Below are 21,682 nucleotides of genomic sequence, written 5' to 3'. Positions count from 1 at the left end.
TCTTGTGCATTAAGAACTTGTTTGTGGTTTCAAACCAAGTCCCTTATAATAATTGGAAGTAAATAATTCCAACTCTCAGAATCCTGAAACAGACACATAGATTCTCAGAGGTCTAAAATCTGCCTCACTATGGTGTTTCTAAGAAGCCAGAGAGCTGGCTTTCATTGCCTTGGGCCTTAATAACAAATGGGAATGTGAGGTGAAAGGGGTGGTAGGTCCTGTAATAAAAATGTTGGAGGAAGCTGTGTGAAAATTGGCAAGTCATAGTGACAAGGCTTCCTTTTGCTTATACAAGACAATGTTACTACAGGGACAGTCTTTTCATCTTCAAATGCTAGAAATGAAGGTACATGAGTACTTTCATACCAAGACATATGATAGGCTTTTAAAGAGTTAAGGCACAGTGGTTATGGCAATCTTGATCCAAATATTAGTTTTGTTTCCTTTTTAGATTACAGTGTATCTGCAAACTCCAAAGTAGTTATTATCACAGCAGGTGTCAGGCAGCAGGAGGGAGAGAGTCGCCTTGCCCTGGTCCAACGTAATGTGAACATAATGAAATCAATCATTCCTACCATCGTCCGTTATAGTCCTAACTGTAAAATGCTCATTGTCTCAAATCCAGGTGAGTCCTTTTTCTTCCCTTTTATTGCATAAGGATGGCCTTTCCATACCATTCCTTTTTAAAAAAGCAAATTGATTGAGGTAACATTTATTTACAATAAACTGCACTTATTTAAAGTATACAATGTGATGAATTTTGGTAGATGTCATCACTCATGAAACCGCCATCGTAATCACGATACAAAACATTTCTGTTATCTCTGAAGGTTTCTTTGTGCCCCTTTACAGTTCATCCCTCATTCCACCTCTGGCCCCATTTTTTGGAATTTTATATAAATAGAATTATTCTCAATGTAATCTTTTCTGTCTGGCTTCTTTCAACCAGCATAATTATTTTGAGATTCATCTATATTGTTGGGTATATCATGTTGTTCCTTTTACATTGCAAAGCATATTTTTTTTGTTTGTACATTTAAAATACTCTTTTGTTTATCTGTTCACCTGTTGGTAGATATTTATGTTATTTCCAGTTTTGGGCAATTATGAATAAAACTAATATGAACACTTGTGTTTAAGTACTTGTGTGGTCATATGTCTTTATGTCTCTTGGGTAAATACCTGGGAGTAACATAGGTGGGTTATATGGTAGGTATATGTTTAACTGTATTAGAACCACTAAACAGTTTTTCAAAATGGTTCTACCTTTTTACATTCCCAGTACTGTAAGAGAGTGCTAATTGCTCCATAGCCTTGCCAACATTTGGTATTGTCAATCTTTTTAATTTTAACTATTCCAGTATCACTGTGGTTTTAATTTGTATTCCCCCAATGATCAAAGATATTGAACATTTTTTCATGTGCTTATTGGCTATTAGTATATTTTCTTTTGTGAAGGGTCTATTCAGATCTTTTGCTCACATTTAAAAATCAGGTTGCTTGTCTCCTAATTATTGAGTTATAAGAGTTCTTCATATATCTTAAATATAAGTCCCTTTGTCAAATATCAGTATTTCATATATTTTCTCTCCATCTGTGGAGATGGATGCCTTTTTGTGTTCTTAATGTTAATGAATTTTTAAAGGAGTAAAAGTTCTTAATTTTGATGAAGTCTAGTTTATCAATTTTACATTTATGTTTCATGCTCTTTTGAGTCCTATCCAAGAAACTAAACTACCCTAAGTCTGAAGATTTTCTCCTGTTTTCTTCTAGAAGTTTATAGCTTTTATCTTTTATATTTAGGACTATAGTATATTTCATATTAGTTTTAGTGTTTGATATAAGGTAAAGGTTGATGTTCATTTTTTCACTGATAACATCCAATTGTTATAGCAATATTTGTTGGAGACATTTTTCCCCTTTGAATTGCTTTGGGAACTTGGTTGAAAATAAATTTATGATATATGGGGATCTATTTTAGGATTCTCTATTTTTTCCATTGATCCATTTATATTTCCTTTAAGTCAATACCATACTATCTTGATTACAGTGAGTCTTGAAATCAGTTAATGTAAGTCCTCCAACTGTGTTCTTGTTTAAAATTACTTTGGATATTTTGTATTGTTTGCATTTCCACATACATTTTAGAATCAGCTTGTCAAATTCTGCAGAAACATGCAGGAGTGTTGACTGGATTTGTGTTAGATCTATGGATAAATTTGGAGCGATTGATTACACTTGTTGACTCTTTCAATCTATCAATTATGGCACACCTGTCCGTTTATTTGTCTTCTTTATTTTTCTTTTTTTATTGATATGTAATACGTGTACATATTTATGAGGTACATGTGATATTTTGTTACATGCATAGAATGTGTAATGATCAAGTCAGGGTATTTAGGGTATCCGTCACCTCAAAAATTTATCATTTCTATGTGTTGGGAACCTTTCGAGACCTGTCTTCTAGCTATTTTGAAGTATACAATGTATTATTGTTAACTATAGTCACCCTACTCTGCTATTAAACATTAGAACTTGTTCCTTCTGTTTAACTGTATGTTTGTACCCATTAACCAACTTCTCTTCATTCCTCACCACCCTCACCATGACACACCCCCTTCCCAGCCTCTGGCAACTGTCATTCTGCTGTCTACCTCGATGAGATCAACTGTTTTAGTTCCCACATATAAGTAAGAATACGTGATATTTGTCTTTCTGTGCCTGGCTTATTTCTTTTCTTTTCTTTCTTTCTTTTCTTTCTTTCTTTTTTGAAGACAGGGTCTCATTCTGTTGCCCAGGCTGGAGTGTAGTGGTGCAATGATAGCTCACTGCAGCCTCGAACTCCTGGGCTCAAGCAATCCTTCCACCTCAACCTCTTGAGTAGCTGGGACTACAGGCATGTACCACCACACCTGGCTAATTTTTTACTTTTTGTAGAGATGGGGTCTTGCCTTGTTTCCCAGGCTGGTCTCAAACTCCTGGTTTTAAGCTATCCTCCCACCTCAGCCTCCAGAAGTGCTGGGATTACAGCCATGAGCCACCATGCCTGGCCTGCCCAGCTGATTTCACTTAACATAATGTATGCCTTCTTTATTTTCATATAGCAATGTTTTATAGTTTTCAGGGATAGGTTTTATACAAATTTTGTTAAATTATCCCTAAATATTTTATATTTTTGATGCTATTACAAAAGTTCTTTACATTTCATTTTTCATTGCTAGTGTATATAAATAGTATTGGTTTTTATGTATTGAGCTTGCATTTTGAAACATTGCTTCACTTACCAATTCTAGTAATTTTCTTTAAATTCTATAATTTCTCTGTGCATTATGATGTCATCTACAAATAAAGTTTTACTAGTTTTAATTCTTCCTTTCCAATTTGAAAACCTGTTTATTTTCTTGCCTTATTTCACTGGCTAGGATCTCCAATAAAATGCTGAATATGAATAGTGATGAGAGAGAAATTTGTATTGCCTTGGAGGCTCATGTCATTCCTCCCTTTGGTACTTTAACAGACTGAGCCAGCCTGTGGAAAGACAGCAATGCTTTACGCTGATAACAGCATAATTGGCATGCAAAGTTGTCTCCATGTCCTTAATAGGTAGATAAACATTGGCTCTGAAAATGCATACTCCTTACTATTGTTCCTGGACCCAGTTATCTCTTGATACATTTCTTGTAACTTAGAGAAATTACATGTCCTTTACTCCTTTCAAAGCTACCGTGTAGCTATGTAGCATTGGGTGGTGGCGGTGGGGTGCGTTCTTTCTCTTGGAAGTGTCTCAAGAGAACATCTAGATTGCAGCTAAGGGAGGCTCCTCTTTACTTGGCCATATTGTGTACCAGTTTATGCCCAACCTATGCTTTGGAATAATGAGAGTTCAGTGTAGAGAGTGTGCTTTCCTAATTCTCTGCTTCTAAATTTTTCTCTAGTAAACTCTGTTTTTATCTATGTTCTGTAGTATGTGTCCATGAAGGCCTTGTACATCAAGTGTTTGGAGTGGACATACTTGCCTTGTTCCTTATTTTATGGGGAACAGATTCAGTCTTTCACTGTTGAGGATGATGTTTGCTGTGAGTTCGTCATGAAGTTCCCTATTCTCTTTATAGTTGGCGAGAAATGTTTTTAAAAATTATGAATGGGTGTAGGTTTTTCTCAAATGCTTTTTCTACATCTGTCGACCTTTTTATCATTATATAATGTCTTTCTTTGTAACAGTTTTTGTGTTACTGTCTATTTTTTATTGTAACAAAATAACACATAACATAAAATTTACCATTTTAGTATTTTAAAGTATATAGTTCAGTGACATTAAATACATTAAATCTATTTTCTTCAACCATCACCACTCTCTAGTTCTTGAAGTTTTTCATCAGCCTAAATGGAAACCCTGTAGCCATTAAGTAGTCACTTCCCATTCCCCCCTCCCTCCATCCTCTGGCAACCACTAATTTGCTTTCTGTCTCTATAGATTTGCTGATTCTAGATATTTAATATAAATAGAATTATTCAGCATGTGGCCTTTTGCATCTGGCTTCTTTCAGTTAATAGTGTTTTCAGAGTTCATCCATGTTGCAGCATGCATCAGTACTTCATTCATTTTTATGGTTGAATAATATTTCACTGTATGGATATATCAAATTTTGTTTATCCATTCATTAATTTTTGTTGTTTCTACCTTTTGGCTATTGTGAATAGTGCTGTTATGAACATTTATGTACAGATTTTTGTTTGAACACTTTTTTCTTTCTTTTCTTTCCTTTTCTTTTCTTTTCTTTTCTTTTCACCTCAGCCTCCTGAGTAGCTGAGACTACAGGCGTGCCCCACCATGCCCAGCTGATTTTTCTATTTTTTATAGAGATGAGGTCTCACTCAGGCTGGTCTCAAACTCCTGACCTCAAGCAATCCTCCTGCTTTGGCCTCCCAGAATGCTAAGATTACAGGTGTGAGTCACCATACCCAGCCTCTTTTTTGTTTTTTGGAGACAAGGTCTTGCTCTGTTGCCTGGGCCAGGGTGCAGTGGCATCATAGTAGCTCACTGCAACCTCAAACTCCTGAGCTCAAGCGATCCACCTGTCTCAGCCTCCCGAGTAGCTGGGACTACAGGCACACACCACAACACCTGGCTAATTTTTCAATTTTTAGTAGAGACGGGATCTTGCTCTTCCTTAGGCTAGTCTCAAACTCCTAAGCTTAAGCAATCCTCCTGCTGGGGGTTACAGGCATGAGCCACTGTACCTGGCCCTATATGTATATATTTTTTAGTTATGTTTTTAGTGGTAGCCCTGGGGATTACAATTAATATCTTAATTTATGACAGTGTAATTTTAATTAATATCAACTTAATTTCAATAGTACCCCCAAATTTTGCTCCTATAGAGCTTTGTTTCACCATGTTGTTATTGTCACCAATTATATCTGTATATATTATATGCTCATAAAACTAGATTTATATTTTTTGCCTTATGAGGTTGTCTTGTACATTAGATGGGGAAAAAGAAGTTTCAGACAAGTACATTTATAGTATCTTTTGTATTTACCTATGTTGTTGTCTTTACCAGGGGTTTTCATTTCTTCATGTGGATTTGAGTTCTTCTCTAGTGTCATTTTATTTCAACCAGAAGGATTCTCTTTAGCATTTCTTGTAGGGTAAATCTGCTAGTGATGAACTCAGTTTTTATTTACTTGGGAATACCTTAACTTCTCCTTCATTTTTGAAGGATAGTTTTGCCAGATATAGAATTCTTGATTGACTTTTCTTTCTAATTTTAGTGCTATGAATATGTCATCCCACTGCCTCCTGGCCTTTTTGGTTTCTGATGCAAAATCAGCTGTTAATCTTACTGAGGATCATTTGTATGTGATGAGTCTTTTCCCTCCTGCCGCTTTCAAGATTTCCTGTCTGTTTTTGTCTTTTGACAGCTTATGATGTCTCTCATTGTGAATTTCCTTGACTTTATCTTACTTGAAGTTTGTTGAACTATTTGGGTGTATAGAATAATGGTTTCATCAAATTTGGGAAGTTTTTGACCAGTATTTCTTCAAGTATTCTTTCTTCCCTTCCTCTCACTTCTGGGACTCCCATTATGTGTATGTTAGTACGCTTGCTAGTGTCCTAGAAGTCTTACAGGCTCTGTTTATTTTTCTTCATTTTTTAAAATTGAGGTGAAATCCACATAACATACAATTAATAATTTTAAAGTGTACAATTCTGTGGTATATATAGTGGGTTCACAACACCGTGCAATCATAGCTCTTCATTCTTTTTTTCTTTCTGTTTCTCAGACTAGAAATTTTCAATTTACCTATCTTTAAGCCACTGACTCTTTCTTCTGCCTTCTGAATTTGCTGTTGAGCTCTTCCGGTGACTTTTTATTCAGTTATTGTACTTTTCAGCTTCAGAATTTCTATTTCCTTTTTATAATTTCTATCTATTTATTGATATTCTCTATTTGGTAAAACATCATTCTCATATTTGCTTCAGTTCTTTAGAGATGGTTTCCTTTATTTCTTTAAACATATTAAAATACTCGATTTAAATTATTTAGCTAGTAAGTCTTTGTTCAATGTCTGGGCTTCCTCAGGGACAGTTCTTATTGATTACTTCTTTTTGTCCTGTATATGGCCATGTTTACTTGTTTCTTTGCATGCCTCATAATTTTTTGGCTATTTTGAAAATTATAATATGAAAACTCTATAAACCAAATTTTACATCCCCCAAAGATTTGTTACTATTGTTGCTTGTTGTAGTTGTTTGTATGTCTCACGGGTTTTATGAATTAATTCTGTGAAGTCTGTATTTTTTGTTGTGCACGGCCACAGAAGTCTTTGTTCCATTTGCTTAATGGTCAGCTAATGATTGTATAAAACTTTCTTTAAATGCCTATAACCAGAAAATATCTTCCAATCTCTGCTGTAGAGCTGTGTGTTTGTATTGGGTCATGCCTTTAACACTCTGCTGGACAGTTTAAAACTGCTTTAGCCTTCCCTTCCTGCTTGAACAAAGCCTCAAGTTCAGACAGAGTGAAAGCCTAAGGTCTTCTCGTGTTTTTCCTGAGCATGCATGAACCTGCACACAGCTCTGGTCAGGTCCATGGCATTATGCTAGGTAGGAGATGCTGACAGCTTAGATGAGGATGTGGGGATGGAAAGAAGAAGTCTGGGAGATGTTAAGGAGTTAGAATTAACAGACTGACTATTTGATATACAGATAGGCACATAAAGTATCTCAAAAGAGGATTTCTTGTTTTGTTTTAAAATTCTCATAGTGAATACTTTAACAGTTTAAAAACCTATGTAAGTGATTATCCATATTTCTTTGTTTGCTTCACTTTGAACCTGTAATAAATCTGTATTTGACTCCAAGGCACTTCATCTATCTTTTCAGAAAAGCAAATTAAAGAGAGAAGTTACTGGGAATCTTTTTCTAACATGAAATTTTTCTTCCTAGTGGATATTTTGACATATGTAGTCTGGAAGATAAGTGGTTTACCTGCAACTCGTGTAATTGGAAGTGGCTGTAATCTAGACTCTGCCCGTTTCCGTTACCTAATCGGAGAGAAGTTGGGTGTCCATCCTACAAGCTGCCATGGTTGGATTATTGGAGAACATGGTGATTCTAGTGGTAAGTATAAACCTATTGTCATATGTACCTGCCCTTCTTATCTCTAATAATGCATATTGTCTTTAAATTCTATTTTTTTCTGATAATAATAGAGCCATATAGCTTTCATTTTGTTGGTATTTCCCTGGTATATCTTTTTCTATTCCTTTACTTTCAGTCTTTTGCATTGTTGATTTAGCAATGTCTCATAAAATAGTCCATAAAACATATAGCTGTTTTAAAAGTCAATCTGAGTGTTTCTCTTATCTGGAGCACTTTTTCATTTATTGTGATTTTTTAACAGCTTTATTAGGATATAATTCACATATTCTAAAATTGAACCATTGAAGTATAGTATTCACAGAGTTGTACAACCATAATCTAATTATAGAATATTTTCATCAACCCAAAATGAAACCCCCATTCCTCTGCCCACCCCAGCCCCAGGCAACCATTAATCTACTTCTGACTCTGTAGATTTGCTTATTCTAGACTTTTCACATAAATGAAATTATATAATATGTGATTTTAACTATTACTTAAGGCCACACCAACATCTTTCTTTTCTGAATTTATACATTTAATCTCTGCTACGTGGTTAGAACTTTATACTTCTTACAATGTTCTTTAATTGTGTCATCTGTGTAAATCTTCTTTCCATAACAGCAATAAACCCATTGAGAATAAAGACCATTTGTTCATTTGTTCAGTCATTCATTATTCAAAATGTTTAATGTGCCTTTCTCTTTTCTTTATATTTCAAAACCCATGGTATAATAAATAAATACTTTTTTTTGAGACAGAGTCTCTATTGCCCAGGCTAGAGTGCCGTGGCATCAGCCTAGCTCACAGCAACCTCAAACTCCTGGGCTCAAGCAATCCTTCTGCCTCAGCCTCCCGAGTAGCTGGGACTACAGGCATGTGCCACCATGCCAGGCTAATTTTTTCTATATATTTTTAGTTGTCCAGCTAATTTCTTTCTATTTTTTTTAGTAGAGACGGGGTCTCACTCTTGCTCAGGCTGGTCTTGAACTCCTGAGCTCAAACGATCTGCCCTCCCAGGCCTCCCAGAGTGCTGGGATTAGAGGCGTGAGCCACCGCGCCCAGCCAATAAATACTTTTGATTTGATTTGGACAAGTACTTCTTTGACTAGTGCCTTAATTTGACCCTATTGGCTTGTGTTATTGTCCTAATCCAGCTGTTCTTTCTCAATGTCCTTAAAGATAATTTTCCCAGATATATTTTAATTTCTCACATTTAATATTGCATGATTTCATTTTTAGAAAAACAGTATATTCTAATTAGTATTAATTTCAATGTATTTAGTATTATATTTACCATGATTTTTCTTTGTTTCCTTTCTCTTTTTCTGGTTTCTGTTGGGTTTTCTTTCTTTAATTTCCTCTACTACTTCTGATTACTCACTTATCTTATAAATGGTTACGTATAAATTGTTAACATTCACACTTGATCTCAAGATGATTAGTGTATTTACTCTTCTTTGGAACAAGACAAAGCCTTTAGAATGCTTTAAGTTTGATCACCCTCTTTCTGTCTTATATGTAATTATTAATTCCTTTTTTGCATCCATCCTGTTTTTATATTTGCCAAAGTAGTTTAATTATTATTGTTTGAATAATCAATACTTGTTTTGATTTATGTACATGTTTGCCAGTTTTATTGGTCATCTTTATTTTCTACATCTAACTTCTTCACCTGGGTTCAGTTTCTTTCTTTCTGAACTATATCCTGCCAGTGTTGTTTATATGAATGTGTTTTAGTCTCACCTCGTTCTGGAATGACAGTTTAACTGGATATGAGATTGACAGCTTTCATATACATATATATACACACACATACATACATATAGTTTTTGTTGAGATAAGATCTCTCTATGTGACACAGGCTGGTCTCAAACTCCTGGGCTCAAGCAGTCCTCCCACCTTAGCCTCCCTAGTAGCTGGGGTTCTGCCCAGCTAATATTTTATCTTTCTTATCAATCCTTTTCTTTGTGTATTTTGTACGTTGCTTAAAAATGCCTCCCATACTACACACTTATAAATAAATTCTACATATTTTCTAACCCTTCATAATTTTATTTCTTACATTTCCCCCTTTTATGCATTTGAAATTTACTTTTAGGTATAGCGTAAGTTAGTAACCAAACTTAAAAAACCAAAACACTGAACTGAAACCACTGATGCAATGTTGGGAAGAAGAATTCATTCTGAGATATGTTTTTTCTAGTGCCATTATGGAGTGGGGTGAATGTTGCTGGTGTTGCTCTGAAGACTCTGGACCCTAAATTAGGAACTGATTCAGACAAGGAACAGTGGAAAAACATCCATAAACAAGTTGTTTCAAGGTAATAGTACTCATTCAATTTCTTAATGCCTTAATAATCAGTGTTTTTCTTTTCTTTAAATTGATATAGGGTCTTGCTCTGTTGCTGGAGTGCAGTGGCACAATCATAGCTCACTGTAATCTCGACTTCTGGGCTCAAGCGATCCTCCTGCTTCAGCCTCCCAAGTAGCTCGGACTACAGGCGAGCACCACCATGCCCTGCTAATTTTTTAAAAAACTTTTTTTGTAGAGACAGGGTCTCACTATGTTGCCTAGGTTGATCATGAACAATAATGAGTCTTAAGAATAAATTTCACAGACAAAAAGTCTGTAGTTGATCTTTGCTTTTTGTGAGATAAGTAACTCTAGGATTCTGAAAATCGCTAAATTCATACTTATGCATAGCTTTATTTTGGGAGTATTTTTCAAAAAGAAAAAGTACTTATTATTTCACAAGAACTCATATATATTTGAGGGTAATAAAGCATAGTGATTATGAGCATGGACTTTGGGGCCAGGTTGCTCAGGTTTGAAACCTGGCTTCATCATTTATTAGTGATATGGTATCGGGAATTACTTAACATATCAAAAGCTCAGTTTAACTCATCTTTAAAATGGGGATAGAACTTTCCTTAGAGGGCTAATATGTAGAGCAAATAAGTTAGTACTACATGTAAAATGCTATAATCGTGCCTGGAACTTATTAAATGTTCATCATCTGACTTGATGAAAAGAAACATGAAGCTAATACAGATGATTAGAAATCAATGAGGCTTTCTTATAAACGAAGTGTGTGACTCCATATACATCAGATCTGAGAGCACACATGAATTATCCTTCATGCTTTAGCCAAGTAACATGTTAGTAGAAGTTATATAACTTAAAAATCACTTTGGATATTCATAACTTAGAATATTATATCTACAAAAGCCACAAGTCTACTGCAGGTATATTATGATAACAACCCTACAAAAATGTGTAAGAATTAGGGCAGAGACTAAACAAATCATATAATATAACAAAAAAGAGATTATGAGTGAGTTTTTATTCTCTTAGGTGCCCTTTAGTTTAAAAAAATTAAAATTATTTTAGGATTATAAAAACTGAAATCGCCATCTGTATGGGTACAGAGTTTTAGTTTGGGAAGTTGAAAACGTTATGGAGAGGATGGTGGTAATGATTGCACAACAGTGTGAATGTACTTAATGCTACTGAACTGTACACTTAAAAATGGTTAAGATTGTAAATTTTGCCACAGTTTAAAAAAATTTTTAAGAAAGTACATGGCAACTAATATGGTCTGAAGTTCACACTGTCAAACCACCTGGACATAATAAGTTTTAACCTAGCATTGAGTTTATCTAGCATGGTGAAAGAAAACACAGTATGGAGTATCAGCATTTTCTTTCAGAGGTATTACAAATGCTTAGGTGTAGCTTCTAGGTCCTATAACTCCGTGGGGCACACTCAGTTGCCAGGGATGAAGCTGACATGGGGGCAGACTACCCCGACGGAGGAAAGCTGCTGCCTTTGTTTCTCAGCAGTTTTTAATACAGTTCTATCACACAGCCCTCAAGGTCTGCATGCTCACTCCCAGTCTTGATGTAATGCACAAATCAAGGGTTTCATGATATCCAATGCTGCTAACCTAGTTCTATTATGGTTAGTATTCCACACTTATCTTAACTAATTTTTATACCTAGAAAACTGTATTGCACAAAGGCAAACTCAAGGTCATCTTCCCAGTTACTCCTAGCTTTTTGGAAAGGGTTCATATCCACTGTTAGTTAATCCTCTACCCTTAGACCTTGAGTTATCTTTGTATCATCTATTCCTCAGAGTTCCTTTGACAAACGTATCTTCAATATTTTACACGTAGAAAAAGACAAGTTAGTACACCTACAACCACTAGGATCTATAAGATCCAATAGGTAACAAGAATCCCTCACAAGTGTTCTAGTAATCCTTAACCAATCAGACTATCTTTTCCCCTCCTCTATTATTTACTATCACTTGTGCCTTATTAGAGGTATTGATAGACACATTTAATTGTGCGTCCTATATCTCTAAAGCAAATTTATCTCCTCCTCTGGCCAAACTGTTACATAAGGATCACATCAATAGGAAGTTTTAGATCAATTTACCAAAATATCTTTTCCCTTTGGTAGTCATTATTGGTATGTTTCATTTTCTTAGATTTCCTTAAGGGGATCTACAAATGCTTTTTTTCACGAAATAGCTTTGGACGAGAGATTAAATTAATGCCAACAAAGAAAATATAGTTAATATTACAGTATCATTTCCTATCCTTCTCAACAAGAGTATTCCTTACCCTATATTTCTCAATTACAGGGGTCACTAGAGACATTCTCTAGTAAATTTAGGGATCTAGCTGGTCTGGAGACACAACCATACCCCAGCCACTAAGGAAACTGTTGTAACCAATACTAGTTTCCAAGTGTCTCAGAGCAGCCCACCTACGTCCCATGGAGATGTTACAGTGTTGGCCTTTTATCTGTACCACAGGGAATGTTAGTTCCTTTGTCATTTGAGACACTTGCTTTAAGGGAACCATGATTAGGATCACATTCCCACTGAAGTCCTGTATGATTTGAGCACCAATTATTGCCACATGTTGCAATCAGTACTCATTGTAATTAGTCCTCTCAATTCTGCAGTGTCCAAAATTAAATTGTTTGCCCCTTGATCATTTGTCAGAGGATCTATGATTATAAAGAATCCTCGGGTTACTGCTAGTATTTATCTAAAAACTACTCCACTCGTTTACACTACAGCCTCTGATTCGCCAGTGTCTAACCAACAATTACAGGGGAGTAACATCCTGATTTAACAGGATGTCCTCCCAGGTTCCCAATAGGGCATTCGGTTCACAATATATATATCAGTTTTTGTCTTAAAGTACCAGCCCGAAACCTATTTGTTCCATTTGCTCCCTTTACCCTTTCTTTTACACCAGCAGTTTTATTTTCATCAGGATGGTTAATGGCAACTAAAGGATTATGTTCGTAGCCATTTTCTTCTCAACTTTCTTTTCTTTTCAGTCCATTTTGCTAATTCCTCAGAGGAAAGATCTGTCATCCAGATTCCACTGGTAAGATTTGCCCGCAGTTATCTACTACAGAGCTTTCTTCAACTCATAGACAGTGTGCTATCAATCAGTCAATCGCTAGGCAGAACCTCCCTCCCTTTCCTTTAACTTACCCCATGGATTCTTGGCTGTATTGAAATGAGGTCTAAAGGTACTTCTGACATCAATCTGCATGGCCTCCAATAGTGGCACTGGTTTAGGATTGACAGTTAAATCACAGTCCAGGCCCACCTTTTCTGTGCTAAGGTGGTCTATATGTATATATCAGCCTTATCTTTTGCAACCAAGTGTGTATGTGCAGTCCTGGGGCTTTAAAACTGTGCCTGGGTTGTTATAAGACCTCCTGATATAAATGATGATGCTGTAAATTCTATGTTTCCTGTCCTGTATCCATTCTTCCTTTCTTTCCTTTTCTTCTTTCTTTTTTAGAAGCAGTATCTCACTCTGTTGCCCAGGAGTACAGTGTTACAACCATAATTCCTTGCAGCCTTCCTCCTCTTGCCTTAGCCTCCCAAGTATCTAGGACTATGGGGACACACCACCATGCCCGGCTAGTTTTTTATTTTTTTTGAGACAGAGTCTTGCTCTGTTGCCCTGGATAAACAGCAGTGGCACCATCACAGCTCACTGTGACCTCAAAGTCCTGGATTCAAGTGATCCTCCTGGCTCAGCCTCCCGAATAACTGTGATTACAGGCACGCCCCACTATGCCTGGCTAATTTTTTCTATTTTTTGTAGAGATGTGCTCTCACTCTTGTTCAGGATGGTCTTGAACTCCTGAGCTTAAGCAATCCTCCTGCTTCTTGGCCTCCCAGAGGGCTAGGATTACAGGTCTGAGCCACTGCACCCAGCCTAATTTTTTATTTTTTTGTGGGGAGAGAGTTTTGCTATGTTGCCCAGGCTGGTCTTGAACTCCTGGCATCAAGAGATCCTCCTTAGCCTCCCAAAGTGCTGGGATTACAGGTGTGAGCCAGTGTGTCTGGCTCCTGTATCCTTTCTTAAAGCTAAATAAACTCGGTGCTAAACTAAAACTTCTTTGTCCTGTGAGTTTGACTGTTGAGCCAAATGTGAGACCACTGTTGGTGGCAATGCAAAAATATAATACATACTTACTATCAACATTTTATTATAAGAAAATTCAGAAAAGTGGAAAGAAGGCTCACGTGTTTTTAACTTATTACCTCTGAAAAATAAAAAAAGAAAAGGCTCATCTGTAAACCTGCCATGCACTGTCACTCAGAAATAATCACTATTAATAATTTGGTAGATTGATATAGTTCTAATGTTTATATACAATTTTATGTTTTAGGCTGGGCACAGTGGCTCACACCTGTAATCCCAGCACTTTGGGAGGCCAAGGCTGGAGGATCTCTTGAGGCCAAGTGTTCAAGAACAGCTTGAGTAACATAGTGAGACATGAGACCCCGTTTCTACAAATAAAAAAAGCAAACAACAACAAAAAAATTAGCCATGCATGGTGGTGGTGCACACTTGTAGTCCCAACTACTGGGGAGGCTGAGGTGGGAGGATCACTGGAGCCCAGGAGTTCGAGGCTGCAGTGAGTTATGAATCCTGCCACTGCACTCCAGCCTTGACAGAGCAAGACCCTGTCAAATTTAAAAAAAAAAAAAATTATGTTTTTTTGCAAGCCAGAGATATTAGTGCCTAATGTTTGGGACTGTGCTCTTTTCCTTTGAAAATGTATCGTGGACATTTTTCCATATCCGTTTATTATTGATTTAATGATATATTCTTAGGAAAAGTATGTCCACATGCTTACAACTATATAAAGTTACATTTCCGTGTTAGTAACAATTTTAAATGGTTAGATTTATATGGTAACTTGCTTTCTTTTCTTCTTCTTTTCTTTTTTCTACTGCTGGGATATGCTAAAGCATATATGGTAACTTTCAGGATAATCAGTTGCCATGTTTGGCTATTTAAGCAACAATACAAAAATATTACAACTAATTTCATGTTGAAAGGTACATATGTCCTCGTATTCTGCCCTTATGATAATAGAAGGGTGAATTAATTCTTGTTTAAAGTTAGTAGTGAAGTTTTATGAGAGTAGTACAGAAACTTTTATTGCCTATTTATAAATAATTTCTAGAAGAAACCTCTGAGAAAATTTTAATAGAGTAGCACTGGCATGTAGATGGCTTCAAAATGGATTCCTGAAGAATATTATGTTTTCTCTGAGTTGACTTCTCATGAATTTTATTTCCTTACTTTCTCTATCTGCAGCGCCTATGAGATTATCAAGCTGAAGGGGTATACCTCTTGGGCTATTGGACTGTCTGTGACAGATCTGGTAGGATCGATTTTGAAAAATCTTAGGAAAGTGCATCCAGTTTCCACTATGGTTAAGGTAGGCTTAAATCTTCATTTATCATTCTTTCCTTTAATATTTATTGAGTCCCTACTATGTGCCAGACAGTGGACAAGATATTGAGGATATTATAACGATGAACAAAAAAGACAGAGACCCTGACGTCATAGAGTTTAATGAAAGAAGTGAACTTCATGAAACAATTACAAAAGTAAATATATGATAAATTGGGATAAATGCTGTGATGAAAAACTACGGAGTGCTAAGAATATACAAGAGGTGAATTTACCATGGGGGAAGGGGCACAAAGTGTGGCCTAGCCCAAGTAATGAGTAGGTATTAATTTCAAAGGCTGGACTAATATTCCAGGCAGAGGGAACATGTGCAGAGGATCTAAGCAGATAGAAGTCGAGAACACTTGAGGATCTGAAAAACAGTTCAGTTATTGAAATGTAGAGAGCAAAGGGAAGAGTACATTATGAGGCTGAAGAAATAAGCAGGGTCAGTCCACCAAAAACCTTACAAAGGGGTTTAGGGACTTGCCTTAAGAACAGGGGAAAGCAAGGGACTGGAAATTTTTTATATTAAAAGGATTTCTGTGGGCTGGTAGCGGTGGCTCACGCCTATAATCCTAGCACTCTGGAAGGCCGAGGTGGGAGGATTGTTTGAGCTCAGGAGTTCGAGACCAGCCTGAGCAAGAGCGAGACCCCGTCTCTACTAAACATAGAAAGAAATTAGCCGAACAACTAAAAATAGAAAAAATTACCCAGGCAAGGTGGCACGTGCCTGTAGTCCCAGCTACTCGGGAGGCTGAGGCAGGAGGATTGCTTGAGCCCAGGAGTCTGAGGTTGCTGTGAGCTAGGCTGATGCCACAGCACTCTATCCCGGGCCACAGAGTGAGACTTTGTCTCCAAAAAAAAAAAAAAAAAAAGATTTCTGTGGCTGTGATGGGGAGAACACATTTGAAGAGGACAAGAGTAGATGTAGGGAAACTTGTTAAGAGGCTGTGCAGTAGCTCCGAATAGAGAGGTGGTGGTAGTAGACAGGAAGAGAAGGGGACTAATTTGAGATGCACTGTATATAGGAGGTAAAATTCACAGGACTTGATAATGGAATGAGTAGGATGTGAGGGAGAGAGAGGTCATTCTTAGGTTTCTGTTTTACACACTTAGATATTAATAGATGGTAATCTCATTCACTGAGGAAGGGAATACTCAAAGAGAAGCAGGTTTGAAGGTCTTGTTTGCAGTTTTGGGCAAGTTGAATTTGAGGTGCCTTTCAAATATCTGACCAGAAATAAGTAGTTGAGTCCAAGCTTCTGGAGCTCATAAGAGAGTTTTGGGTTGGAGTTATAGTTATGAGCATGATCAGCATATAAACAATATATTAGGTGCTCGCTTCGGCAGCACATATACTAAAAAAAAAAAAAATTGGAACAATATATTAGGACTCTTGGATAAAAGCTATAGAAGCCAGCTCAAACTTGCTTCAGGAAAAAAAATATATACATGTATCTTTACATTCATGTAACTGAAATGCTGAGGAGGCCGGATTCAGCTGCTCGAACTATGTTTTCTGTCCATTCTCTTGGCTCCTGTGTTTGCTCGATTGCCTTCCATCTCATGCAGATGTTTTCCACGAGGCAACAAAGATGGCTCCCAGGCTAGCACAGTGGCTCTGCCTATCATCCCAGCACTATGGAAGGCTGAGGCAGGATGATCACTTGAGGCCAGGAGTTCAAGACCAGCCAGAGCAATATGGCGAGACCCCATCTCTACAGAAAATACAAAACTCAGCCAGGTGTAGTGGTGCACTCCTGTAGTCCCAGCTACTCAGGAGGCTGAGGCAGGAGGATCGCTCAAGCCCAGGAGTTTGAGGTTGTAGTGAGCTGTGATGATGCCACTATACTGTAGCTGGGGCAACAGAACAAGACCCTGTCTCTTAAAAAAAAAAAAAAAGATGATTCCTGGTATCTGCAGATTTAGAGCCTGTAATCTCAGATCCCTGCCTCTCCCTTTGCCCATGCTAATTTCTAGATAATTGCCTTTTCTGGAATCACATACCCGCTCCTTTGATACCTGTCAGGTGGGAGGAGGGATAGTTCCCAAAAAGAAAAGAGAGGTTCTGTCAACAAAAAAAGAGGAAGAGATGTTAGACAGACAAAGACAACAGATATCCCTTACACATGGTAACCGAAGCTGTAAATTTTCATGAGCTTGTGTAAAGAGAGTCTATAAAGTGAGAAGAAAGATTGAGATTGAGCCAATAATTCCAATATTAAAAGTTGAGTTTATAGTGGGATTCCACAAAGGTGACTAAGAAGTGGTGGCCGGGGAGTTAAAAGAAAGACTAAGAGAACGTGGAATCACGGTAACCAAGAGAAAGGAGGGTGCTTTAAGATGGAAGAATTGGTCTTCTCATGTTGATTGATGTTGTGAAGTCATATTAAATGTGGATTAAAAAGGGGAGGGGGGGCAAGGGCAACATACGTAACCTAAACATCTGTACCCCCATAATATGCTGAAATAAAAAAAAAAATTCCAGTAGGATAAAGTGACAGAGGTGAGTGATAACTTTAGCAGGAACTGTTTAATGAAGTAATAGAATTGAAACCCTGATTGGAGTACACCAGGGTTTTCTCAATCTTGGCACTACTGACATCTGGGCCGGATAATTTTTCATTGTGAGGGGGCTGTTCTATGCATTGTGGGATGTTAGTAGCAGCTCTGGCCTCTGTCCATTTAGCTGCCAGTAGCATACCTTCTCCCCTAGTTGTGACAATCAAAGATGTCTCAAGATATTGCCAAACATCCCTGGGGAGACAAAATCACCTCTGTTTGAGCACCACTGGAGTAAACTGAGGAAATTCAGACAAGCGTATACATTTATTTTTAGGTATTTGGCTATGAAGGAAAGGAAAGAGAGCAGTAATTAGAGAAGAAAATCAGGACCATTTTTTTTTTTTTTAAAGCAGAGGTGCTTATGGTAAAGGTCAGGTACCAAGGGAGAGGTTCAAGATAGAAGTAATTAGCGGAAGGGGATGGGACCAGAGCATAGGTGGAGGTGTTAGCCTAGAGAGGAGAAAGGACTTCTATCTGTTGTAATAGGAGGTAACAGAGAGGATGGGTACTGATGCATACATATTTGTAAATTTGGCTTTGGAAGCATCTGATGCCTTTTATCTTTTTAGTGAAAGGAGACAAAATCATCTACTGAGAGTCAGGGGAGGCATAGGAAAGTCCAGAGATTTGAGAAAATTTTAAATAGTCTTTGTAGATAATGGGAAAGAAGATTTGATTTTTTTAAAAAAGCCGAATTACTGCCAGGGTAGATGCTTATTTGAGGTTGGTAAGCATTAATTTGTAATGTTACATTTGTAATGTAAGTTAAAGATTAACTGTGTTGTATAGTTTTTTCCAGGGACCTGAGTGCAGAAATGGAGAAAGCAGATAGCTGAATTCATTCAGGCTTGGGTTTACTGGCAGAGTGTGAAAGAAAAAGAGAGAGAGACAGAGACATTGGGGAATGGGGAGAGAGAGAGAGATTGAGAGAGAGAGGAGCATGCAGCTTTGGTTTGTACACATGTAGAAAATGGGTTTAACCTTCTGCTAAAGAGTCACAGACAAATTAAAGACTTTTGCCCTTGAATGTGATCTATATACACATGAATAAATCTTTAAAAAGTAATCAAAAATTTAGGAAACATTAATAAAAACTAAACATTAAAATGGGCAGAGGGGTTTAGGGTATGGCAAAAGGGTTACAGAATGACGGATCATGGAATGCAAGTTGGTATGGAGGGACCCATAACAAGGGCCAGAGTAGGATAATTGGAGTGGAGGAGAAGGTCCCATGAGCTAAAGAAGGCAAGAAACTGGAAAGAAAGGGAATTGGTTGGATTATCCACGTGAACAATGATGTCAACAAGGATAATGGCAGAAATTGGGATACACAGGGAAGACTGCGAGCCATGTGTCAACATCTTTCATGAATGAGGAGCACACAGGGGATACCACACACCCTTCTCTTTTGAGGATGGAGCAGCTGTGGAAAATAAGCAGCTACCCGTCTAGGGCTCCTGAGGAAGAGCCAGGAAAGTACCGAATGAGCGCACTGATGCAGATTGAGTAATAAGGGTATTTAATAACCTTTACTGTCAATGGGTGAGTTATGTTTTATAGGAAACACTTAAACATTTGACATTAAGAGCAGATCATTTCTTCATTGGTATACTCTTATTTTTTCTTTTTTTCTAGCTACTTCATTTTTACTACCCATTTTCAGCACGCAAATCAAGGTGCAGTTTATTTCACATTAATATTAATAGGATTTTTTGTCAAATAAATAGGGTATTCTCTTTAAAGAACTATCACCATACTTCATGGCCAGTCCAAGAGCAAATGCAAGCACATTTTAATATATCCAGGGGGAATATCACTAACCAGGCCTAAAGCTTAAAGGGGAAAAGGCAGGCTGAGGGGTGGCAGCAGGTCATGGGTAGCATGATTAGCACACAGGGCCAGGCCAGGCCAGGCCCCAGGGGTCCGGGGCCCTTGTTCCCAGCTCACCTGGCAGCCCTCAAATGGCACGATGCATGGACATGAATCCTCCAATTCCAGGCTGAGGTGCCTCTTCTAGAGGGAAGAGAGATGACAGAGGTGGAGGGAAACAAATTTCAGAAACAGTAGTAGGGAAGCAGAGGGGCCTCTTCCCTAGACACAGTGGCCTTGTCCCTGATGGCAGCCCTGGAAGCTCATGTTAAAGCTCCAAAAGTCGCACAGAGGTGGCAATGGAATGATCAAGAATAGGAAAGTCGAGTATGACTGTGGCTGGAGCCTGGCGAATGGAATGTGGGCGACGGTCTGACTGGACGGTGGCCTTCCACAGCGAGGCTCGGACCAAAGCGGAGGGAATGTGAGTAGGGCCTGGCAGGGGGCCCTGAGGGATGACGGGCGGCTGCCCTGATGGAGCTCATGAGGTTGAGCATAAAGCAGCCGCGACAGCGAGGGGGCTGGACTGCGGTGCAGAAGGTAAGCAGAGTTCCTCTGTGGGGAGAAGCTGCTAGACCAAAACAGGAACAAGGGGCACACCCCATGCTCCTGGGGAGAGCCCTGGAGATGGTGAGAGGGAAGCATGGCTGAACAGCAGGGAGGGCTCTGAGCTAGCGTGGGAAGCTGGGAGGCACTGCTCCAGAGTCAAGAGGGCTCTGCCTTCCCTCACCGTTAGATCCTGGTAACTATTTATAGTTAGATCTGAAGGAAGAACAGGGCCCTTCCCTCTCCCACAACGCCAGACTCAGCCGCCCGGGGAGGGGCAAAGAGTGATGCGGTAGGGAGGAGTAAGGGGTCTACGGGGTCTACTGGGTCTTCTTATCTTCCAGGGCTGGGTTGCGGGGAGGTAGTGCCGAGGAGGCAGAGTCTGGTATGTGTGCATGTAGATGTGGTGTGGGTTAGGTTGTAATAGGCTCTGGCAGCTGCTCTTGGCTTTGGCTGCATGAGTGGCGGGAATATTGGAGCTGCTGAATGGAGTTTCCATGGGCCAAGGATAGGGCAGTGGTGTGGGGCTGCTCTTATCCCAGTCACTGTCCATGATGGGAGGTGGAGGTGGTGCATAGGAGTACAGATGGGCAGGAGAACATTCCATTGCAACTGGTGAGGGGAAAGACGTAGATATTGCTGGGCGTGTAAGAAGACCCACTGGCTCTACTGGGGGCATCAGCTCTGGAGGCTTGAAATGCCACCTGTAGCATCTGTTGTCCAAACTCAATGGTACCCCCTGCTGTAAAGGTATAAAGCAGAGACTTCCCAGTCACTTTCTGCACCAAACAGGATGTTTGATCTCATAGTCCTTCATCAGTAAAATGGCATCAGGAAGGACTGAGTGGCATCCTTCCCCATGGACAGAAATGACCTGGTAAGGTTTAAAGTAGATTGTATTTTTCTTGGTCCTTCTTTTTTTTTTTTTTTTTTGAGACAGGGTCACATTCTGTCACCTCGGCTAGAGTGCAGTGGTGTTATTACAGCTCACTGCAACCTCAAACTCCTGGGCTCAGGCGATCCTCCTGCCTCAGCCTCTCAAGTAGCTGGGACTACAGGCACGTGCCACCACACCCAGCTAATTTTTCTATTTTTTGTAGAGACGGGGGTCTCACTCTTTCTTAGGCTGGTCTTGAACTCCTGGCCTCAAGCCATCCTCCCACCTCGGCCTCCCAAAGTGCTAGGATTACAGGTGTGAGCCACCATACCTGACCCTAAAATATTTTCAAAGTTTTACTTTTTTTTTGTTAACTTT

The 21,682-nt window shown here is 38.6% G+C and overlaps 1 protein-coding gene across 2 annotated transcripts in view; it reads left to right on the top strand.

Moving 5' to 3' along the window:
* Positions 1 to 21,682, top strand: part of LDHA (lactate dehydrogenase A) — an 81,431-nt gene that overhangs the window by 56,606 nt on the left and 3,143 nt on the right. The window contains exons 5-8 of one of the 2 annotated variants that reach the window (XM_012654262.1): positions 452 to 625; positions 7,454 to 7,627; positions 9,855 to 9,972; positions 15,307 to 15,430. In XM_012654262.1, coding sequence (XP_012509716.1) covers positions 452 to 625; positions 7,454 to 7,627; positions 9,855 to 9,972; positions 15,307 to 15,430 — 590 coding nt within the window. The remainder of the gene's footprint in view (positions 1 to 451; positions 626 to 7,453; positions 7,628 to 9,854; positions 9,973 to 15,306; positions 15,431 to 21,682) is intronic. The other variant, XM_012654263.1, reaches the window with a different exon arrangement.

The sequence above is a fragment of the Propithecus coquereli genome, unplaced genomic scaffold (genome assembly GCF_000956105.1).
Source record: "Propithecus coquereli isolate 6110/MARCELLA unplaced genomic scaffold, Pcoq_1.0 Scaffold44, whole genome shotgun sequence".
Classification (NCBI taxonomy): domain Eukaryota; kingdom Metazoa; phylum Chordata; class Mammalia; order Primates; family Indriidae; genus Propithecus; species Propithecus coquereli.
Note: the sequence above shows the minus strand (reverse complement) of the source record. Positions and strands in the feature narration are given on the sequence as shown.